The sequence below is a fragment of the Apodemus sylvaticus genome, chromosome 3, assembly GCF_947179515.1.
Source record: "Apodemus sylvaticus chromosome 3, mApoSyl1.1, whole genome shotgun sequence".
NCBI classification, from domain to species: domain Eukaryota; kingdom Metazoa; phylum Chordata; class Mammalia; order Rodentia; family Muridae; genus Apodemus; species Apodemus sylvaticus.
In genome coordinates this window covers 110,487,578-110,512,940 of record NC_067474.1, presented here as the reverse complement: position 1 = coordinate 110,512,940, position 25,363 = coordinate 110,487,578, and the positions used below count along the sequence as shown (strand labels likewise).

Here is a 25,363-nt window from a genome sequence, read left to right as displayed (position 1 = left end):
TCCTCGGCTTCTTTCCTAAATTTAATGGTGAGAAACATGCTTGGCTGTCTATTCAGACCACAGTACTAAACCCCACTTGTAGGTAATGGAGTCCCCTGATATCCAGAGGGAGGAGTCACCTCTGCTCAGTTTCCAACTCGTTCATCTTGCGGTGTTTCTGCTCCAGTTGCTCCTGCAGCTGCTCGATGCGTTCATTCTCTGTCCCTTCCTGCTGCAGGCGAAGCATTTTGTTTTCATGCTGGAGTCGAATGAACACCTCTCTAATATTGAAAAGAAAGTTTGTCTTTCAGTTTTAAAAATAAAATCCACTATATTCTATTCAAATTGTTGCTACATTTACTTATTTGTGTGTATAAGAATATATACGTGTTTGTGCATACATGTTCCAATGTATCCCTGTAAAGCAACTCATTAAGTCAGTTTGCTCCGTCCCCATGTGGGTCCAGGGATAGCACAGGAAGACAGGACTGGCAGTAAGCACCTTAACCCACTAAGGTATCTCACTGGAACCACATTATTTTAAGGGAATTTGTATCTACTCAATAACCTTAGTTTTAAAATATGATAAAAACTTATAAATAAACTTTTATTAAATAATTCAACTTTTACTAAAGCTTAAAGATGAACAAATGTAAAAAAGAACAGAAAAAATGAAGTGGTACTGGTACTATGAGATATGGATTTTCAATCAGTACAACGTTACCTGTATTCCACTGGCATGATCTCAGCAGCAAGATTTTCGTAACTTTTTGTAGCAGATGCATCTAAGCAATGAAAATCAATTAGTGTGTCATCAGTATATTTCAATCATTGGAAAAATAAAGTTAAATTTACCCAACTCACCAGCTTGGTTTAAGTGATCTTGCTGTGCTTTTGAGCACCGCAGCTCCTCATTCGTCTCTTTCAGAGTGTCACGCTGTTCTATCAATCGCTAAAAAAGAATTGTTTCATCAGCAGTTATTTTTTTAATTAGATATTTTCTTTATTTACAATTCAAATGTTATTCCCTTTCCTCATTACCCCTCCAAAAACACCCTTTCCTGCCATCTCACCCCATCCCCACCCCGCTTACCAACCCACCCACTGCCACTTCCCTGTCCTGTCATTCCCCTATACTGCGGCATCGAGCCTTCACAGAACCAAGGGCTTCTCCTCTGATATCCAACAAGGCCATCCTCTGCTACATATGCAGCTGGAGCCATGGGTCCCTCTATGTGAACTCTTTGGTTGGTGGTTTGGTCCCTGAGATGTCAGGGGGTACTGGGTGGTTCATATTATTGTTCCTCCTATAGGGCTACAAACCCCTTCATCTCCTTGGGTCCTTTCTCTAGCTCCTCCATTAAGGACCCTGTGCTCAATGTATTGGTTAACTGTAATCATCCTCTTCTGTAGTTTCATGCATTGGCAGAGCCTCTCAGGAGACAGATATATCAGACTCCTGTCAGCAAGCACTTGTTAGTATTCAGAATAGTATATGGGTTTTGTAACTATATATGAGATGGATCGCCAGGTGAGGCAGTCTCTGGATGACCATTCTTTCAGTTTCTGCTCCATACTTTGTCTCTGTATCTCCTCCCATGGGTATTGATTCCTCTTTTAAAAAGGACTAAAGTATCCACACTTTGGTCTTCCTTCTTCTTGAGCTTCATGTGGCCCATGAAGTGTATCATGGGTATTCTGAGCTTCTGAGCTAATATCCACTTCTCAGTGAGTGTATACCATGTGCCTGGGTTACCTCACTCAGTAAGATATTTTCTACTTCCATCTATTTGCCTAAGAATTTCATGAAGTCATTGTTCTTAATAGCTGAGTAGTACTCCGTTGTGCAAATATAGCACATTTTTTGTATCCATTCCCCTGCTGAGGGACATCTGGGTTCTTTCTAGCTTTTGGTTATTATAAATAAGGCTGCTATGAATATAGCATATGTCCTTATTACATGTTGGACTATCTTCCACAGTGGTATAACTGGGTCCTCCGGTAGTACTATATCCAATTTTCTGAGGAAGAGCCAAAATGATTTTCAGAGTGGTTTTACCAGCTTGCAATCCCACCAGCAATGGAGGAGTAGCCTTCTTTATCCACATCCTCTCCAGCATCTGCTGTCCCCTGAGTTTTTGATATTAGCCATTGTGACTGATGAGGTGGAAATCTCAGGGTTGTTTTCATTTGCATTTCCCTGATGAATAAAGATGTTGAACAGGAGAAGTCAGTGTGCTCTGGTGAATCCAATGGGCCCCTGTGGGAGCATTCAGGTATCTGCTTCTGGATCTGAACAGCCTGGGCCACAGCACTCGGTCTCCAGGAAGTGCGGGAGACCTGGTGTGCACCCAGAGGCAGTGTGGGAATGCACAGCTTGCTCCGGTGATACAGAGCTTAGGTTCCAGTCCTGAGGCCTCTGGCGGGAGCCCTCAGATCTCTCTGCTTCCGGATACAGATCTGCCTGGGCGGCAACGCCACATCTCCAGGTCCTGCACAAGGCAAGAGGGGCTTCCAGGAGGCCGGCTGGGAGGAGTCAGTGTGCTCTGGTGAATCCAGCAGGCCCCAGTGGGAGCATTCAGGTGTCTGCTTCGGGATCTGAACATCCTGGGCAACAGCACCCGGTCTCCAGGCAGTGCAGGAGGTAAGCTGTGCACCAGAGGCCACCGGGGAAAAGGCAGCTTGCACTGCATGTCCTGAATACCCCATCACACCAGTAAAACAAGATTTGGATTTAAAATCACTGGTCATGATGCTGGTACAGGAACACATGAAGGATATACTTAAAGAAATTCAGGAGAAAATGGATGAAAAGTTAGAAGCCCTTGCAAGGGAAACACAAAAATCATTGGAAGAAATTCAGGAGAATACAAAAGCCAATAAGGAGGAAACGCAAAAAACACTTAAAGAAATACAGGAGAACTTTGGTCAACAGGCTGAGGTCATGAAAGAGAAACACAAAAATCTCTTAAAGAATTACAGGAAAGCACAAACAAGCAAATGAAGGAGCTAAGCAAAACCATCCAGGATCTAAAATCACAAGTAGAAACAACTAAGAAAACTCAAAGGGAGACAACTTTGGAGATAGAAAGCCTTGGGAAGAAATCAGGGGACATAGATGCAAATCTCAACAACAGAATACAAGAGATAGAAGAAAGAATCTCAGATGCTGAACATTCCATAGAAACCATGGACTCAACAGTTAAAGAAAATGTAAAATGCAAAAAGCTTATAATCCAAAATATCAAGGAAATCCAGGACACAATGAGAAGACCAAACCTAAGGATTATAGGCATAGATGAGAGTGAAGATTTACAACTTAAAGGGCCAGCAAATATCTTCAATAAAATTATGGAAGAAAACTTCCCTAACCTAAAGAGAGAGATGCCCATGAATATACAAGAAGCCTATAGAACTCCAAACAGACTGGACCAGAACAGAAATACTTCCCGTCACATAATAATCAAAACACCAAATGTACTAAACAAAGAAAGAATATTAAAGGCAGTAAGAGAAAAAGGCCAAGTAACATATAAAGGAAGACCTATCAGAATCACAGCAGACTTTTTACCTGAGACTATGAAGGCTAGAAGATCCTGGGCAGATCTCATGCAGACTCTAAGAAAACACAAATGCCAGCCAAAACTACTATATCCAACAAAACTCTCAATCACCATAGATGGAGAAACTAAGATATTCCATGACAAAACCAAGTTTTCCCAATATCTATCCACAGACCCAGCGATAATAGGAGGAAAACACCAATACAAGGAGGGAAACTTCACCCTGGAAAAAGCAAGATAGTAAACATCTCTCATCAAACCCAAAAGAAGTTAACCAATCAAATTTAAAAAATAATGTCAAAAATGACAGGAAGTAACAATCACTATTCCTAAATATCTCTTAACATCAATGGACTCAATGCCCCAATAAAAAGACATAAACTAACTCACTGGATACATAAACAGGACCCTACATTTTGCTGCATACAGGAAACACACCTCAGGGTCAAAGACAAACTACCTTAGAGTAAAAGGCTGGAAGACAATTTTACAAGCAAATGGTCTCGGGAAACAAGCTGAAGTAGCCATTTTAATATCAGATAAAATTGACTTTTCAACCCAAAGTCATCAAAAGAGACTCTGAGGGACACTTCTTGCTAGTCAAAGGAAAAATACAACAAGAAGAACTCTCAATCCTGAACATCTATGGTCCAAATGCAAGGGCACCTTCATTCATAAAAGAAACTTTATTAAAGCTCAAAGCACACATTGCACCTAACACAATAATTGTGGGTGACTTCAACACTGCACTTTCCTCAATGGACTGATCAGGAAAACGGAAACTAAACAGGGACACAATGAAACTAATTGAAGTTTTGGACCAATTAGATTTAACAGATATATATAGAACATTTTAAGAATGTACCATTTTCTCAGCACCTCATGGTACCTTCTCCAAAATCGACCATATAATTGGTCACAAGACAGACCTCAACAAATATAAGAAGATCGAACTAATCCCATGCCTCCTATCAGATCACTATGGAGTAAAAGTGGTCTTCAATAGCAACAAAAACAACAGAAAACCCACATAAACGTGGTAACTGAACAATATTCTACTCAATGATACCTTGGTCAAGGAAGAAATAAAGAAAGAAATTAAAGACTTTTTAGAACATAATGAAAATGAAGACACAGCATACCCAAATCTATGGGACACAATGAGAGCAGTGCTAAGAGGAAAACTCACAGCCTGAGTGCCTCCAAAGAGAAAATGGAGAGAGCATACACTAGCAGCTTAAACACCTGAAAGCCCTGGAACAAAAACAAGCTATTTTACCCAGGAGGAGTAGAAGGCAGGAAATCATCAAGGGCCGAAATCAATCAAGTAGAAACAAAGAGAACCATACAAAGAATCAACAAAACCAGGAGCTGGTTCTTTGAGAAAATCAACAAGATAGATAAATCCTTAGCCAGACTAACCAATGGACACAGAGACAGTATCCAGATTAACAAACTTAGAAATGAAAAGGGAGATATAACAACAGAAACTGAGGAGATTCAAAAAATTATTAGATCCTACTACAAAAGCCTGTACTCAACACAACTGGAGAATCTGGAGGAAATGGACAGTTTCCTAGACAGGTATCCGACACCAAAACTAAATCAGGATCAAATAGATCAACTAAACAGTCCCATAACACCTGAAGAAATAAAAAGGGTCATAGAAAGTCTCCCAACCAAAAAAAGCACAGGACCAGATGGCTTCAGTGCAGAGTTCTATCAGACCTTCATAGAAGACCTAACAGCAATACTCTTCAAACTATTCCACAAAATAGAAACAGAAGAAACTCTTCCTAACTCGCTCTATGAAGCCACAATTAGGCTGATACCAAAACCACACAAAGATCCAACAAAGAAAGAGAACTTCAGGCCAATTTCTCTTATGAATATTGATGCCAAAATACTTAATAAAATTCTTGCCAACCAAATCCAAGAACACATCAAAACGATCATCCACCATGATCAAGTAGGCTTCATCCCAGGGATGCAGGGATGGTTCAATATAAAGAAATCCATCAATGCAATCCACTACATAAACAAACTCAAAGAAAAAAACCATATGATCATCTCATTAGATGCAGAAAAAGCATTTGACAAAATCCAGCATTCTTTCATGCTAAAAGTATTGGAAAGAACAGGAATTCAAGGCCCATACCTAAACATTGTTAAAGCAATATACAGCAAACAGGTAGCCAACATCAAACTAAATGGAGAGAAACTTGAAGCAATCCCACTAAAGTCAGGGACTAGACAAGGCTGTCCTCTCTCTCCATATCTTTTCAATATAGTACTTGAAGTTCTAGCTAGAGCAATTAGACAACATAAGGAGGTCAAGGGGATACAAATTGGAAAGGAATAAGTCAAATTATCACTATTTGCAGATGACATGATAGTCTACTTAAGTGACCCGAAAACCTCCACCAGAGAACTCCTACAGCTGATAAACAACTTCAGCAAAGTGGCTGGTTATAAAAATCAACTCAAGCAAATTAGTTGCCTTCCTATACTCAAAGGATAAGCAGGCTGAGAAAGAAGTTAGGGAAATGACATCCTTTAAAATAGCCACAAACAATATAAAGTATCTTGATGTGACTCTAACCAAACAAGTGAAAGATCTATATGACAAGAACTTCAGGTTCTTGTCACTGCATGCTCTAGACAGACCAAAAAAATGTAGAGACAGCAAACATTTATAAACAGTTGCTGAGAATGACAGGGGACTCAGACATACAGTACTTGATGTTGGTAATGGTGGTTCAATTCTGTGGATATATATTAAAGCCCTGTATGATGGTTCATTTTAATTTTCAACTCCACTGAACTACATCTAGAATATCAGCAAACCACAAATAGGTGGTTGGCAGGGGTAGCACTTCAGAGATAATTAGATTATGAGAGCCCTGAACCAATGAATGGATTAATCCTTGGTAGATTCACAAGACCGTGATATTAGATGGTGAAGAATAGATGCTGGATCTTAGTTGGATGAAACAGATTGCTGGGGCTATGTCACTGGGGACTTGGCACTTGTTATGGTATCTATCATCACCACTAGGTGAAAAATCTATTCCTCTAAAATATCACTGCTTTCACAATGTCCAATCCTTCCAGAGGCCTGCTAAAAGGAGGAGCCATTATGAACTAAAACTATAGTAACTGGTAAGCTCAAATATATCTTTCCTGTCTGCATATATGCCAGGCATTCTGTCACAGAAAACAGCTAAATGACACCCTTGGAACAGCAGATTTGTAAAAAAAAAAAAAAAAAAAGGAGAACTCGTGGTTTATTTATATACACTAATAAACCTGTTTGTGGTCTTTACTTTAAAGTGGCTGGCCAAAAATCGCCAGTTAGAAAACATGCACTAAGACAGGGGACCTATGACTGATGATACTTCATTATCCCTACTGATGAAAGCTAATGAATTGAATAAAGGATGCACAAAAATGGGGAGTTTTCCATTCCATTATATGTCACCATCAATTCCTATGTTTTCTAACTTTCATCAAAGACATCTTATACTCTCTTGGTTAAGTGTATGCTAAGTATTTTAATTTGTAGCTATTGTCACTGATTTTTCTTCATGATTTCTTTACAGTATCTCACTATTGGTGCATAAAGCAGGTATTAATTTTGTCCTACATCTTTACTAATTTCTCAATTCTAATACTCCTTTAGTATTCTATATAAGAATCATTGAATGTTGCTAAAATATCTAACCCAACCAACATTATTCATATTCACTGCAAACTCTATAGAAGGAATGATAACATTTTCACACATACAAAAAAAAAAATGAATGGGGAAAAGCTAGAATTCCTATGAAAGCACGAGATTCTGAATAGCCACAGCAATCCTGAACCAAGCAAACAATGAGAACATCACCATACTTGATATTAAATCAAATCTTAGAGCCACAGCAACCAGAACCACAGTACTGGCAAAAAGCAGACAAGCTGACTGGTGGAATGGAACAACTATGAATAAACCCAGTCCTTTAGAGTCAACAGATTCTCTAAATAATCAAAACAACAAAAATTTGCATACTGAAGGAAAAAGAGCCTCTTAATTGTTGCCAAAAAAAGTTTTTAAAAAAAATCAACCCATACTTCTATGTACTGATATAGCAACTAAAAAGGGATTAAAAACTTAAGGCAAGGAACTAGAAAATCATTAGGAAGAAAATATGCTTAGGTGTCAGGTTAGTGGTTAAAGATTAGGATTAGGGAAATCCAAAACATTAACAATAAAAAAAGACACATTTCACACCAAACATTTATGATCACCTCTTTTTCCTTGAGTAAAGTTTCATGTTTTTCTTCAAGCCTCTTCATTTCAAATGCTAGTGTATCTGCCCTTTTGGATTCAGAGGAAAGCTTATTGTGAAGGTCCTGAACCTTTGGGCAAAAAAAAGTGAAGGAAAATAGTTCATGATACTCATAAACTTCAGGGTTGAATAAATAAAAAGTGTGATTGGAAATAAAATGTCTAATATTAATGTCTAATTCTAAGTATTTAGAAAAATAGAACATCAAATAAGAATTACATAAAGTTCAATACAGTATTATTTTAATATATTTAATATACTTAATTCATTATTAGTAGTATTAATATATTTAATTTATTTAACATAATTAATATTTAAAAGCAGGTTTTATTTTAATATTTCTCTAGGTTGTTTGATAAATGGCACAACAAACTATTTGAAGGTAGAGCTATATGCTCTACCTTCTATGCTTGTCTAGGCATTTGTCCAAATAACCAAACACTGATAAACAATCTAAGTTCAAGAGGAAAATCTGAAGAGCTCAGAAGACAGTTAAGAGGGGAAGGACACAGGAAAGTCAGGTTCTTGAACCATCCTTAAACTACAACTGTAGAAAGAAGAAATTCACTGGAAGCAGACAAAACACTACCCTCGATGCTTCTTAGCTTCTGAATCCCTCTGCACCAATGAGATAGTAAGATATGTCTCACCTGGCGCTTATAGGTCTCTAGCTGTGCACGAGCTGCATTGGCCTTCTTCAGCTCTTCTTCCAAGCTCACGGTGTTGTGCATGTACATCATATTTGTCTCCTGTAAAGATTTCACCTGCTTGCGGAGGTCATTTAGATCTTGTAGCTTCTGACGATATATCTCCACAGTTGACTCCAGTTTATTTGCTTTGTCTGAGGTAGCCCTACAATAACAAAACACTTTTTTTCCCAGCTCTAAAATGAATCTTCTAAACAATAACAAACATAGGCCTAAGCTTCAAGTTCATTATTTTTGCTATAAAGTCATCATATATTAAATTACTCCAAATTTGGCAGATTGATACTTTTATCACAATGTATCAAAATTTTATATATATGATTAAACAATTCTCAGCTACCTGCAGTTCCCAGGAAAACTAAGCATATAGTTTATCAAAATGTACATGTTCTATATGCTTGCAAAGTTAATTCAATTGACAAATTTGTCTGGTGAAGCATTTTTCTTTAGAACTACATAGCTATAATGACTTCCATTCAAATGGGCATTTAAAACAGAAAAAAGTTATATAAAAATAGTAACAAAGTCCAAGCAAGATGGCCTAGTGGTTGAAAGTGGTCCCCTCCAGCCTGACACCTAAGTTTAGTTACCAGAACCCACATCGGGGAAGGAGACCCAATTCCTACAAGATGTCCTCCCAAATATATCACAGACAGCCAGGAAGCATACCTCTTATATCTCACAATATCATATATACAGAAGATGACCCAGAAATCTCAATAAAGTGATCACTGATCAATACACAGGGATGATATTAAGAGCTCTTGTAAAACAGCAAATTACTCAAATTATTTAAACAATATCTTTGAAGTAGTACAACAAGCCAGACAGGCCATACCTAAGAACATCTATCTCATCTTTTAGGGCTCTGGTCTCTTCAGCAAGGCTTGTCAGCTCATCGTTCCTGTGCTGAAATTCAATCAGTTGTTTTTCAAGTTCCTCACAGTGAACACGGTAATCATCTTTTGCAGCTTCAAGCCTTTAAAGAAGAAAGCAAATAGATTTTAATATTGTCTTCATCCTTCACACTTTCTTCACATTGATATGAAGTTGGTATGACATAGATAAATTCCACATTCTGAAGAGGGAAAAAAAGAAAAGAAGAAGGTAACTCATGGCTGTTAATATTGAAACAACTGAAAGGTAAATGGTACTCTGGGTTTTCACTTTATCTTTATATCAGTTTTTAACAGCAATTTTAATTGGCAAACAAAGAAAAAGCATTGATAGTAATTATTGTTTAAATGCGTAACATGTACGGAGGTAAACATTAACTCCATGGTAAGTTAAGGACAATTAGTCTAAGGCATATTGTGGTGTCAGAAAGAAAGTAGTAAAACGATGACATTTAAGGATACAAAGTTTAAGTTGGCCAAATCTAGGAGAGCAGAGCATCAAAATAAGATAAGAGCAACAGCCCAGACGTAGAATCCACTAAGCATGAACCAGTTAACAAAATATCCTGGACTCAATTTTGATATGGAAAAAACGAAGAAATTGAGACAACTAATTGAATTTGAAAATTACCTAAGAACACCTTGTCAATGAAAAACTTGCAGATTATCATTACATTGTGGTTTGCTGCTTTTAGGAAATATGTGCTGAAGCTTAAAGGGGCAAAAAAATCTGCATTTCGCTAAAACTCTTAATACCTACTGGCCCAAGGCTCAGGAGTCAACCCATCAGAACCAAGGCTCAGGAGTCAACCCATCAGAAACATAATATTTATTTCAAAGAGCAGAATGTTAGAGTGAAAAGCATCTTTTTATCTTAAGTTCTGCTTCTTTTATTTAGCATTTACTTCTTTTTTAAAAAAATTTTTATTCGATATATTTTTTATTTACATTTCAAATGATTTCCCCTTTTCTCCCCGAAAGTCACATAAGCCCCCTTCCCTCCCTCTGTTCTCCCACCCATCCCTTCCCACTTCCCTGTTCTGGTTTTGTCTTATACTGCTACACTGGATCTTTCCAGAACTAGGGGCCACTCCTCCTTTCTTCTTGTCCCTCATTTGAAGTGTGGATTATGTTTTGCATATTCCAGTTTTCCAAGCTAATATCCACTTATTAGTGAGTGCATACCATGATTGATCTTTTGAGACTGGGTTACCTCACTTAGTATGATGTTCTCCAGTTCCATCCATTTGCCTAAGAATTTCATGAATTCATTGTTTCTAATGGCTGAATAGTACTCCATTGTGTAGATATACCACATTTTTTGCATCCATTCTTCTGTTGAGGGATACCTGTGCTCTTTCCAGCTTCTGGCTATTATAAATAGGGCTGCTATGAACATAGTGGAACATGTATCCTTATTACATGCTAGGGAATCCTCTGGGTATATGCCCAGGAGTGGTATAGCAGGATCTTTCAGAAGTGATATGCCCAGTTTTCTGAGGGATTGCCAGACTGATTTCCAGAGTGGTTGTACTAATTTGCAACCCTACCAGCAGTGGAGGAGTGTTCCTCTTTCTCTACATCCTCGCCAACATCTGCTGTCTCCTGAGTTTTTAATCTTAGCCATTCTGACTGGTGTAAGATGAAATCTCAGGGTTGTTTTGATTTGCATTTCCCTGATAACTAGTGAAGTTGAGCTTGGCAGGATTAATATAGTTAAAATGGCCATTTTGCCAAAAGCAATATACAGATTCAACACAATACCAATCAAAATCCCAACTCAATTCTTCATAGAGTTAGAAAGAGCAATTCTCAAATTCATCTGGAATAACAAAAAACCCAGGATAGCTAAAACTATTCTCAACAACAAAAGAAATTCTGGGGGAATCAGTATCCCTGACCTCAAGCAATACTGCCGAGCAATAGTGTTAAAAACTGCATGGTATTGGTACAGTGACAGGCAGGTGGATCAATGGAACAGGATTGAAGATCCAGAAATGAACCCACACACCTATGGCCACTTGATCCTGGACAAAGGGGCTGAAAACATCCAGTGGAAAAAAGATAGCCTTTTCAACAAATGGTGCTGGTTCAACTGGAGGTCAGCATGCAGAAGAATGCGAATTGATCCATCCTTGTCTCCTCGTACTAAGCCAACTCCAAATGGATCAAGGACCTCCACATAAAGCCAGACATTCTGAAGCTAATAGAAAAGAAACTGGGGAAGACCCTTGAGGACATCGGTACAGGACGAAAGTTCCTGAACAGAACACCAATAGCTTATGCTCTAAGATCAAGAATTGACAAAAGGGACCTCATAAAATTACAAAGTTTCTGTAAAGCAAAGGACACCATCAACAAGACAAATCATCAACCAACAAATTGGGAAAAGATCTTCACCAACCCTACATCAGATAGAGGGCTAATATCCAATATATACAAAGAACTCAAGAAGTTAGACCGCAGAAAACCAAATAACCCTATTAAAAAATGGGGTACAGAGTTAAACAAAGAATTCTCACCTGAAGAACTTCGGATGGCGGAGAAACATCTTAAAAAATGCTCAACTTCACTAGCACTTACTTCTATTGAGGCACCAAGACCTCATATGTCCTCTGAACTCTTACTGCCTCTGGCCAATATCTGGCTTATACCTCTAAATGCCTTTATTTTAATGTACACATCCTACCCCTGTTTAACTGAACTGAACCTTGTGAGGAAGCACTGACAACATTTGGTATTTTTGTTAGATGCTCTTTAATCAAAGTCCTAAGCATGTATAGTTCTCAATCACCAGCTTTTGATGTTTATGATGCTTTAGATATTAGTTTAATAAAACTCAACAATTTCTACTAAATATACTACCTATAGTTTTCTTCTTGTAACTGTTCTAGTTGTAGCTGTACGTGAAAATACTTCTTTGCAACCATTGTATTTGGATCATCAAACGAGCCGTCCAACTGGTCCAGCTTCTCGTTCATCATCTCATTCTCAGAGACCAGTGAATTCTTCTCATCCTGAAGTGCAGTCACCTAAGAGACAAACAGCAATAGCAAAGCAACCACTGAAGAGGCAGAAGTTCTGTATTCTAGTCCTGACTGAGGAATGAACACTTTAACTAACAGATGAGAATATTTAAAGGATTCTTCCAACATGAAAATTCTAATTATAGGAGTTTCAGATCAAACAAGGGAAATAAGTGAATGTTTCTAAATCTAAATGTAAAGTAAAGATTCAATTTGAGATCTAAGCTAATTTTCAGAATGTGATTATTTTTTTCAACCTAAGTTTTCATTTTAGGTTCGCAATAGGAAAGTGTGAGTGTGTGTGTGTGTGTGTGTGTGTGTGTGTGTGTATGTGTGTGTATGTGGTGTGTGTTATATATACTCACACCAATATACTATGGGTGGACATCCCACTGCGTGCAGATATTTAGAGGCTACCTTTATGGAGTCAGTCCCCTTCTCCTACCTTTCCATAGGCTCTAATGATTGAACTCAGGCCCCCAAGCTCCTCCGACTGAGTCATCTCTCACAGCTTCCTTGACCTCAACCTGTTCCTTCACTGGCAACCTCCCCATTGTTTTTCTTGGAGTTCCTAAACTAATTCCTGTTTTGAAACAGTTCCTGAATCTTACTTTAATAATGAAACAGTGCTCAGTTTGCTTTGTAACAGATACAACTGAGGACTATAGATAGGCTAAAAACATGACACCAGGAGACAACTTTAAAAGCAACTTTCTGTTTTAAAGTCAATGTATTTAGCTAAATTTGTCACACAATTCAGTCACTACAAATCTGTCACAAATTCTAAGTGATTTTAATATCAAAAAGGGTATGACCCTAAGAGTAGTGATATAAGTATTTCTGTAAGGGGTGCAGGAGTTATTCTAATATAAACACTATGGGGTCAAAGAATACAGGTTAAGGATTCCTACTCTGAGCATTTAAGATTTGGGGACATTTGCATATACATAGTAAGATATTTGACATAATAACAACATACCACTAGCCTATGCTTGGGTTGAGCAACCAACATAGTAGCACCACGAGAAGCCACAGCAACACTTAAATAGCAATGACCACATTGATCTGCCACAACTGCTAATTACAGTGATGCTGTGTTCTGATTAGAAAGTTCTTTAGAGAATACTCTTTTCTGATTATTTTTTAATTGTGTTTTTAAGAGGAAACACCAGAAGCATCTGAGAGAGCAAGGAGCAGGCCTTCCCTGAGATAAGGAGGCTGGATGGATTTCCAAATGTTTCCTCCAGTTATTTTTCTGATTTCTCTGATACAAACATGAGTTTATATCATGGTACAAAACATACGTGGCTTTTATTCTTCACTTAGGCCATTTCAAGTACTTTTCTGCAGTATTAACATCTTCATCCCTATTATTATCATAATCACTTTGATTCAGAAATATTGCTGCTCTATTACCATCAGTCAATAAATGAATAAATAGAGCCTCATTGTAGACATTAAGAACTTCTAGGAGTATGGAGCAGAGCCTCAGTGACACAGAACCTGAGAGGCATAAAATGCACTTACAGAAACATGGTTTTAATACTTAGCAGAGCAAAATACACACATACATATGTATACATACACAGACAGAAATACAGATAGTTATAATCACATACATGAACATACACGTACACCACTATGCTCACTTTTCCTGGTTTACTGATAATCATAAACATTATATTTTATACATGTAAGAGGAGACATTCTTTCTCACTTGATAAAGGAAAACCTTTAATGTTACTACTTTGTTTATAGCAATACTAAATACATCCTAGTTCCATCTCTAGAGCACATGGATATGGTTATAGGCTAGTTTTGCCATACCTGAACAACTGTCTTTATTCAATTGGCCCCAACATTTCATCGTACCACATTTGCTTAATACAGGAATTACATAACAGATAAACATGACACCACACACACACACACACACACACACTCTCACACACTCACTCACACACAAATGAACCAGAGAAAATATACACTCTATTTGCAAGTCATACATTACTTAAAACAAGTTTAAATTATTACATTTACTATTCAGAACCAATTATAGCATAAATTAAAATCCCAATCTTGTAACACACAAAACTAAATCCTCATCATGAAATTAAAAATAAATATCTCTAATTAATATAATGGTTTTCTCAAAGAATATTCAAGCCAACAACTTTTTAAACAGAGAAAAATATTTATAAGACTTCTGTTTAAATGTTAAGGAATCATTCTGATATCTCTTGCATGAAATGAAAGCCAACCTTCAGAGCATGTGAGCAATTTTCATTATGTACAGAGAGCTCTCGTCCACCCAGGCCTCTCGGTCCGTACCTGCATATCCAGTTCCTGGCACCTCTGCTTCAGCTCCTCCTTTTCTGCAATGGCCTCCTGAAGCTCTTCTAAAGCCCTTTTAAGCTGAAACCAAAAACATGATTCTCAATAGACAATGTTTAGCAAATCAGAATAAATCCTTCTGTCAACACATGTATAATGGTATTAGAAATCATGTTTAAAATTCACCTTTTAACTAATGAGCCTTCCTGTGTTGCCTTGGTGTGACATTTAATAAAGATAAGGGATCACAGAAATAGACTTTTATGAAAATTCTGAAGACATATTTTAAAGGTTATTGGATTGTATTTTTAATGTTATAGAAAATGTTTAAAAAAAAACAGTATGCTTATATTTAAACAAAATTTCTATAAAAAAATTTGAAATAGTCTTTAGATGCCTAGGGGCCTCAGGATCGGGTGTGGGAAGAAACAGGAAACGGGTCCAGAGGGCCAGAAGAATAAATGACAATCAGTGGCTAGGGATGGCGGGGGCATCTATAGAACAAGATAGAGACCTGGGATGGGAAGACTTCCAGTCTATGGGGTGACTTTAGCTGAGAATCCTAGCAGTGGGGATGTGGGACCTGAAGTGGCCACCTCCGGTAGCCAGGCAGAATCCCCAGTGGAGGGATAGACACCAATTTGCCCACAAAACCTTCAACCCAAAAGTTGTTCTGTCTACAAGAAATGTGGGGACCAAAAAGGAGCAGAGACTGAGGGATCGGCCAGTCAGTAACTGGTCCAACTTGAGACTCATCCCATGGGCAAGCACCAATTCCCAATACTATTCATGATACTCTTGTCATGCTTGCAGACAGGAGCCTAGCATAACTGCCCTCTAAGAGGTTCCACCCAGCAGCTAACTAAAGCAGATGCAGATACCTACAGCCAAACACTGGATGGAACTTGGGGAATATTATGGAAGATTGGGGGAAGAACTGAAGGCTCCAGTGGGAATAGGAACTCCATGGGAAGACCAGTAGTCAACTAACCTGTATCCTTGGGGGCTCTCAGAGATTGAACCACCAACCAAAACGCATACACAGGCTGAACCTATAACACCATACAGATGTAGTAGATGTGCAGCTCCAGCTTCATGTGGGTCCCCCACTGAAGCAGGGGCTGTCACTAAACCTATTGCCTGTCTGTGGATCCCAGTCCCTTAACTGGGCTGCCTTGTTTGACTTCAGTGGGAGGGGATGTGCCTAGCCTTATAGAGATTTGATGAGTCAGGGTGGGAAGATACCCAGGGGGAGCCTCCACCTTCTCAGAAGAGAAAGGGAGGGGGTTTGTGAGAGGGACTATGTCAGAGGGAACCAGAAGACAGGGGGTTCAGTGATAGGGGTTAAAGTAAATAAATTAATGGCGGGGAAAGATGCCTAATATTATCTATGGGAGAGGAGAAGGTGGATGTCTATAAAAGAAATACCTAAAAGTGCATTTGGCCTCTCCTTTTATTCTTTCTCTAGATTACCTAGATTAGGTTATATATAGGGAGAAGGGCCATTTTCTCTAGTAAAAAGTGCTATCATAGGATCCTTGAATCTTGGAGCTCTTTCTTCAATCGCAGACAAAAAGATAGAAATTGTGTGTGTGTGTGTGTGTGTGTGTGTGTGTGCATGCACGCGTGCATGTATGTATCAATACTAAAACCATAATTAAACTTGCAGACTTTTAAAAATTATATACTGCTTAATTGTATAACCACATAGAATGGGCTACATCAAGGGTCAGGTAGAATATTTAGTGCCACTGTCTCTTGAGTATGATAATAGGAGCCAGTAAAAGCTATCACTACTTATATTTATTAGCACATACATATTAATGTCCAAGGACTATCTTACAGTAAACCAGATTCAGTCCCACAGAGGGGATACCATACACAACTAAGTCTTGGAGAATTACTGGTAGAGGAATCGGAATCATGTCAACATTGTCAACTGTCTCCTCTGCAATGAAGTCTCACCTGCTGCTCTAATTCTCCCACCGTGTCACTTGCAGGAGAGATCACTATTTCTTTACTCATCAACTAGGAAAATGAAAATAGCAAAGTTAAATACACTAGTACAATGTTTAGAAAACATATTTACATAAAATTAAATTGATTTATATTTAGCTTTCTCTTGCCTTAATGATCCTTAGAACATTAATCAAGTAAAAATTTCATTAGAGGTAGAACCAAACAAGAATCTTCGAGGACATAAGTGATTAAGATTAAAAATAAATTAAACTGCAAGCTTTTGGGGACATATTAACACAAATTGCTTTTAACTGGACGACTGATTCATTTCTTTGATCCTTTTCATAGTCAGAATTCTCATAAGGTAGAAAAACTGTTTTTAAACTTGTGATCTTTCTGTAATGTTAGGACTACAGGGTGTACTGTAATGCCCCTCATAAATATGATTCAAATTCAAATATGATATATTAACACTTTTCACCCAAGATTTCTAACTGGTATTAAGAGACAATACTAAACCCCAAGAATTTGGTATCCTTTCTCTATACCTGATATATAATTAGTCTTCAATTCAGTTTATTTGGTTCCAAAAGCTAAGTTTTCACAAGTCTAAAATTCTAAATGTACCTGATCCAGATACATGAGATTGTCAGGAACACTGTTCTAGCTGGAAGCAAGAAGAGAAAAATGGAAAGTTCTACATGTAGTAGAATTGATGACTCTGTTCTTATTAATGGAAGGGACTGAAAATTACTTTCAGGGTCTAGGGATTTAGTTCCATAGTAGAACATGCAATCACAAGACCCAGGGTTTGGTGCTGAGCTCCAAAATAAAATAAAAGTACTTTGAAATATTAAATATCAACTGGCTTTTAGAATTATGGATTTTGAACTAAACTTGAAGGGTTTTAACTTATTTTTAATTGTTAAAAACTTATATGAAGTTTTACATAATTTGGTTCAGAATCTTCATACTCACATGAACATGGTATCACTTACCTCCTGAATTGCAGTCATGACCACATGTTGAACAGATTCTTCCAGGGTCATTATATTTTTAATATGTTCTATAATTTAAAAATATTAAATTCATAATAAAAATCTGTTCTATATAATTTCTTAGCTACTCAATAATCAAAGTATGAATATTAAATACCTATAAATGATTCTTCATGCAAATATACTAATTCACTAACGTGCCTATTAAAAGCAAGTTGAAAATATTTACCTTAGTAATTTAAATATTTTGATGAAAAAAGAAACCCTTTAGTTTTTTGGTAAGAGAAAACTACTGCAAGTAATATTAAAACTATTGATAGTAACTCTCCAACTTTAGATCTAGAAACTTCTGCTATACCATATTTATTCCAGGAAGGCTTTCAAAGGTACATATGACACCTTCTGTAACATCTGGTTGGAATCCACTAATTCTCACAAGATTTTAAAGCTTTCCATAAACATATACAGTACATAAGGATGATTCATTCAGATAGGAAATGACTGCAGGTGAGGACATTGACTGGAGAGATGGTTCAGTGGTTGGGAGCACTGACTGTTCTTCCTGAGGTCCTGAGATTGATTCCCAGCAACCACATAGTGGCTCACAATCATTTGGGATCTGTTGCCCTCTTCTGGTGTGTCTGAAGAGAGTGACCATGTACTCACATACATAAATAAATCTTAAAGGAGTACACATGGCTCCAGCTGCATATGTAGAGGAAGATTGCCTTGTCAGGGATCAATGGGAGAAGTCTTGGGTCCTATGAAGGTTTAATAGATGCCCCAGTGTAGGGGAATTGAGGGCAGGGAGGTAGGAGTGGGGTGGGTAGAGGAACACCCTCATAGAAACAGGGGGAAGGAAGATGGGATAGGAGGTTACTGGGAGGGGGGAACTGGGAAAGAGGATAACATTTCAAATGTAAATAAAGAAAATATCCAATAAAATAAAAGGGAAATGAGGACCTTAATCAAAGAATGTCTCTGATATCTACAGACATAAGTCATCTTCATCTGTAAGAGCTTCCCACAACTATTGCCCCGAACACTCAAATTTACCTAATACTTTTGGGTTTTACTGATTTTTAGAGACTCCTGTTAAGTCCTTTAAGTCTTCCTTTCTTTTGTGATGCTAAGAGTCTAAAAGAGTCTAAAAGGTTATGATATGCATACGGCCACTAAGTGATACAAAAAATAGCTGAAAAATGTACCAAAGACACAATGGTTTCCTTTAATGACCTAGATGATGAAATGCTTCAAGTCTGATGAAATCTACACAAAAATAATCTTCTCCTTTGAGAAGGACATTATTAATAATTAAGCCAATTCTCACAAAAGTGCAGAAGTTGTTTTGTAGCCATAAATTTAGGGAGTTCATTTCTTGAGAATTTTTGGTTATCTTTTTCCAATTTTGAATCCCTGTGCAGCTCTGAGGAGGGAATCCAGGGCTCCAAATATGGTAAATGAAAGGTCTACTGCAAAACCATGCTCAGTCCACTAGTAGTTTTTATTTAGCTCTTCAAACCTAAGTTATAACCCATACACATATTTTGAAAGTTAAACTGTTTTCTTTATATGTACTTCTTATTAAATTGACCGCTTATATTTCCAGAAACTGAATTTCCTTTCAAAATATGAAGATGAGACTATTTAATAATGCTTAGGCTAAATAATGAATGAGATAGTGCAGTAAAATTTTCAGAGTACAATAAAATCATCTCCAAGAAAAACTGTAGCTTAAACTGTCAATTATGGTTTATAAGCATGATAGACTCAAAAAAAATAATGAAAGAATGCAATACAACAAATTAATTAATACCAAAATGAAAAAGAATTAAAATGAAATGTTATTTTTCTGAAAATGAGTTATATCTGTAACATTTGGAAATATAAATCATGTAAAAATATGTTAAAATAACCAGAAATTGGAAAAGTATTAATCAAAGAATAAAAGAACCACAACTGTAATAAAAAGTACTAGTTTATACCTTAATTATTCCTTGTGATTTTGTAATAGCTAGGGATATTTTAACCTGCATAAGTAAAAATTCTTAAGTTTCACAAAATAACAACATATAGATCTTAACATCCTCTGGAAGTAATACAGAAAGACTGATTACTTGGTCCTATGAAAAAGTAGCTACTGAATGGCAGATACTGGGAAAAGAAAGGTTTATGGGGTGGGTGTGTGTGTGTGTGTGTGTGTGTGTGTGTGTGTACATCTATTTTATTAACTACAGTTGATTTCATGTTATTTTATATTTCTTGAGCTTGTTCTTACTGAATTTACCTGTCTGGTATCCTTTCTTGAACATGCAGAAGTTTTTATGAAGGAGGAACTCTAAGGCCAAGATTTAACTCTAAAGCACACAGAAGCAGGATCAAAGCTCTTCCCACCCAAGCTGATTCAGGCTCCCATTGGGAAGAAGACTCAAGTCTACCCAGTTTATTCTTATGACATTTTGTGCTCAGAAGCACAAAAATTACTATGCTTGTGTATACTAGTATAATGCACTGATTCCATTAATACCACTGTCCATTTCTCAAAAGAAAACAGTGGACAGTTGTTTTTCTAAAAAGAGCAACATATAATTTGAAGAAAGTTTCTATTATAATTTAATGACTGAATATTTTATTATGAAAAATATTTACCCAAGAATCTATCTTATTGACTACATAATGTATCCTAAACATCAGATATTAACTTATTTCAACTAAATATGCTTAATATAGCCACTGACCACCAGAATATAGGATAGTCAAGAGTTGCAGCATTCATTGCTAATGACAGAGAGGTCTGGAACTTAGATCTAGTTTACACATCAGGGTGCTTTCAGCCACCCAGTAGCAGAAAGATACCATCCTCCTGTAAATGCCAGCATAGAGAACTAGCAATGTAGATTATTTCTAGAAAGTTCAAATGTCAGGTGACTGGAACTTGCTTATCACCTTGCTTCTTTTCACAGTTGACTGCACATCCTAGAATTAGCTGAAGCAACCTCCCAAGCTCCACAGGATCCGAACACTCAGTTATTTGATTTAAATCAGGGATAAGTTCTTCAGAAATCTGCTGCCCCAAAAACTGAAGAAGTAAAAAAATAAATAAATTAGATTACTCATTTATGTAAGCTACAGAGAATTTATACTGTTATTTAAAGAAAAATTCAATCAAAATAACTTCATGAAATAACTCAAATAAACTAAGAAATCATGAGTTACTAATACTAAAACCAAGTCAGCCATATTCTGGTCCCTTCACAAAATTCTGGTTGACTGTGTTTGACCTCATATCAGAAAAACAGGGATTTGTTAAGGGGGACCTAGGCTGTTTTACTGTAATAGAAATGCTTGCCTAGGAGACAGTAAGCAGGATTATGTTAGCCCAGAAGACTGATATAGGCAAAATTACTTATCTAATCTGAAGGAAAGCCAGACTATCTGAACAAAGTCAGTGATACTATGTTATCACTTAGATTCACAATATATACTACACTTTCACAATAACAAAAATGGCTTTGACTTTTTCTGGTCTTTTTACAATTTTCTTGAAACAACATTATTATTAAGTTTCTAAGGATACTGGGTGTGTAAAGCACTGAAAATTCTCATAGTATTAAAACTTCCAGGAAACTTTCGAGTAATTTTGAAATTATATATATATAAATTATATATACAAATTCTTTATTAACAAAATCAGTTCAAAGACCACCAATTATTATGCAAACATATTCTATTTATAAAAGTAATCAATTCAAAGTTTCAAAATGAAAACTATCTTCTTTTCCTTTGGTAATCCAATGCATTTAATCCTTAGACCTCTTAATTTTCACAAGCTTTGTGTGCTCTATAAGTGGCAACATAATTATTTTAACTATAAACTTCATTCCAATATGATGCTAAAAACAAGCAGTCAAACTACTGGTATTTTTGTTTAAAATCAGGTGTTTCCTGTACCTCATGATAGTAACTTGTAATTCCATGGAGGACCTTCTTTAGGTTACTAGCCTAAAGTAGAACAAAAAGAGGAAATAAATACATTTGTTTTATGTTAATACTTAAAGACATATATTAAGATGAGAAATTATTACCTTTCCAAGAAAAATAAAAAAGCACTATTGAATTCCTCACTAAGAAGGGAGAAAATGTGTAGTAAACCTAAAATCAGAAATTTAAATGAAAATGATTGGAACTGAAAAGTCTCAGAATCACAGGGAGTGACTTAAGGACTCCTGCCTATGCAGCTGATGGGAAAAGTAAACACAACATTCAAAATATACACACTGCACCATCAACAAATTCGGCATAACATAGAGAATAAATGAGAATGCATATTGCTTTCAATTGCACTTGACAATTCTCTAAGTGGCAATAGAAAGTAAATCAAAGTGAACATAAACTACTCTAAACATAAGCAGGTGCTTAGGACAAAAATGGGTTTTATTTAATAAACTTTATTTTTAAAAACTTATAAATAAAAATATCACCAAATGCAGGTAAATAACATAAGTTATGAAATAAGATATAAAGCTAATTGCTTTTTTGTGCTAATTCTATCAAGGATTTTTGTTTCTAGTAGTAGATAAGTAAAAAAAAATAGGCTATTAAAATATAAAATTTAATGTGAAGCTTTACTGCTTCCTTTACAAATCTCATTTATAACTATACATATGTTCATTGCATAGACTTTGGGTCTGGCTAATTTTGGTATGTGATTTTTTTTAACTTACTGGTAAAACTGGAATGAATTCAGAATTCCATGAATAACAAGTATTTAAATTTTGAATTAGTTATTTCTTTTTTTTCTTTTTTTAAATTTTATTCGATATATTTTTTTAATTTTTTTTATTCGATATAATTTATTTACATTTCAAATGATTTCCCCTTTTCTAGCCCCCCCACTCCCCGAAAGTCCCGTAAGCCCCCTTCTCTTCCCCTGTCCTTCCACCCACCCCTTCCCACTTCCCCGTTCTGGTTTTGCCGAATACTGTTTCACTGAGTCTTTCCAGAACCAGGGGCCACTCCTCCTTTCTTCTTGTACCTCATTTGATGTGTGGATTATGATTTGGGTATTCCAGTTTTCTAGGTTAATAACCACTTATTAGTGAGTGCATACCATGATTCATCTTTTGAGTCTGGGTTACCTCACTTAGTATGATGTTCTCTAGCTCCATCCATTTGCCTAAGAATTTCATGAATTCATTGTTTCTAATGGCTGAATAGTAATCCATTGTGTAGATATACCAAGTTTTTGCATCCACTCTTCTGTTGAGGGATACCTGGGTTCTTTCCAGCATCTGGCAATTATAATTAGGGCTGCTATGAACATGGTAGAGCATGTATCCTTATTACATGCTGGGGAATCCTCTGGGTATATGCCCAGGAGTGGTATAGCAGGATCTTCTGGAAGTGAGGTGCCCAGTTTTCGGAGGAACCGCCAGACTGATTTCCAGAGTGGTTGTACCAATTTGCAACCCCACCAGCAGTGGAGGAGTGTTCCTCTTTCTCCACACCCTCTCCAACACCTGCTGTCTCCTGAATTTTTAATCTTAGCCATTCTGACTGGTGTGGGCACAGAGAAAGTATCCAAATTAACAAACTTAGAAATGAAAAGGGAGATATAACAACGGAAACTGAGGAAATCCAAAAAATCATCAGATCCTACTACAAGAGCCTGCACTCAACACAACTGGAGAATCTGGAGGAAACGGACAATTTCCTTGACAGATACCAAATACCAAAATTAAATCAGGACCAACTAGACCATCTAAACAGTCCCATAATGCCTAAAGAAATAGTAGGAGTCATAGAAAGTCTTCCAACCAAAAAAAGCACAGGACCAGATGGTTTAACTGCAGAATTCTACCAGACCTTCAAAGAAGAGTTAACACCAATACTCTTCAAACTATTCCACAAAATAGAAACAGAAGGAACACTACCCAATTCCTTCTACGAAGCCACAATTACGCTGATACCAAAGCCACAAAAAGATCCAACAAAGAAAGAGAACTTCAGACCAATTTCTCTTATGAACATCGATGCAAAAATACTCAATAAAATTCTTGCCAACCGAATCCAAGAACACATCAAAACGATCATCCACCATGATCAAATAGGCTTTATCCCGGGAATGCAGGGTTGGTTCAATATACGTAAATCCATCAATGCAATCCACTACATAAACAAACTCAAGGAACAAAACTACATGGTCATTTCATTGGATGCTGAAAAAGCATTTGACAAAATTCAGCATCCTTTCATGCTTAAAGTCTTGGAGAGAACAGGAATTCAAGGCCCATACCTAAACATAGTAAAAGAAATATACAGCAAACCGGTAGCCAGCATCAAACTAAATGGAGAGAAACTTGAAGCAATCCCACTGAAATCAGGTACCAGACAAGGCTGCCCCCTTTCTCCTTTTCTTTTCAATATTGTACTTGAGGTACTAGCTCGGGCAATTCGACAACATAAGGAGGTCAAAGGGATACAAATTGGAAAGGAGGAAGTCAAACTATCATTATTTGCAGACGACATGATAGTCTACCTAAGTGACCCAAAAAACTCCACTAGAGAACTCCTACAGCTGATAAACAACTTCAGCAAAGTGGCAGGTTATAAAATCAACACAAGCAAATCAGTGGCCTTCCTTTACTCAAAGGATAAGCAGGCTGAGAAAGAAATTAGGGAAATGACCCCCTTCACAATAGCCACAAACAGTATAAAGTATCTTGGGGTGACTCTTACCAAACATGTGAAAGATCTGTATGACAAGAACTTCAAGACTCTGAAGAAGGAAATGGAAGAAGACCTCAAAAAATGGGAAAACCTCCCATGCTCATGGATCGGTAGAATCAATATAGTTAAAATGGCCATTTTGCCAAAAGCAATATACATATTCAATGCAATACCCATCAAAATCCCAACTCAATTCTTCACAGAGTTAGAAAGAGCAATTCTCAAATTCATCTGGAACAACAAAAAACCCAGGATAGCTAAAACTATTCTCAGCAACAAAAGAAAATCTGGGGGAATCAGTATCCCTGACCTCAAGCAATACTACAGAGCAATAGTGTTAAAAACTGCATGGTATTGGTACAGTGACAGGCAGGAGGATCAATGGAACAGGATTGAAGATCCAGAAATGAACCCACACCTATGGCCACTTGATCCTCGACAAAGAGGCTGAAAACATCCAATTGAAAAAAGATAGCCTTTTTAACAAATGGTGCTGGTTCAACTGGAGGTCAGCATGCAGAAGAATGCGAGTTGATCCATCCTTGTCTCCTTGTACTAAGCTCAAATCCAAATGGATCAAGGACCTCCACATAAAGCCAGACACTCTGAAGCTAATAGAAAAGAAACTGGGGAAGACCCTTGAGGACATCGGTACAGTGAGAAAGTTTCTGAACAGAACACCAATAGCGTATGCTCTAAGAGCAAGAATTGACAAAAGGGATCTCATAAAATTACAAAGTTTCTGTAAGGCAAAGGACACCATCAAGAGGACAAATCGGCAACCAACAAATTGGGAAAAGATCTTCACCAATCCTACATCAGATAGAGGGCTAATATCCAA

General features: G+C 37.0%; 1 protein-coding gene across 1 annotated transcript in view; it reads right to left on the bottom strand.

Moving 5' to 3' along the window:
• Hook1 (hook microtubule tethering protein 1) overlaps positions 1–25,363 on the bottom strand; it is a 55,740-nt gene that overhangs the window by 11,840 nt on the left and 18,537 nt on the right. Inside the window, exons 4-15 of the mRNA XM_052176783.1 lie at positions 21,745–21,795; positions 20,740–20,872; positions 17,794–17,861; positions 16,802–16,864; positions 14,834–14,917; positions 12,342–12,508; positions 9,419–9,559; positions 8,524–8,725; positions 7,833–7,943; positions 844–931; positions 704–764; positions 120–260 (exon numbers count right to left, since the gene is read on the bottom strand). Of these exons, the coding sequence (XP_052032743.1) occupies positions 120–260; positions 704–764; positions 844–931; positions 7,833–7,943; positions 8,524–8,725; positions 9,419–9,559; positions 12,342–12,508; positions 14,834–14,917; positions 16,802–16,864; positions 17,794–17,861; positions 20,740–20,872; positions 21,745–21,795 (1,310 nt within the window). The remainder of the gene's footprint in view (positions 1–119; positions 261–703; positions 765–843; positions 932–7,832; positions 7,944–8,523; positions 8,726–9,418; positions 9,560–12,341; positions 12,509–14,833; positions 14,918–16,801; positions 16,865–17,793; positions 17,862–20,739; positions 20,873–21,744; positions 21,796–25,363) is intronic.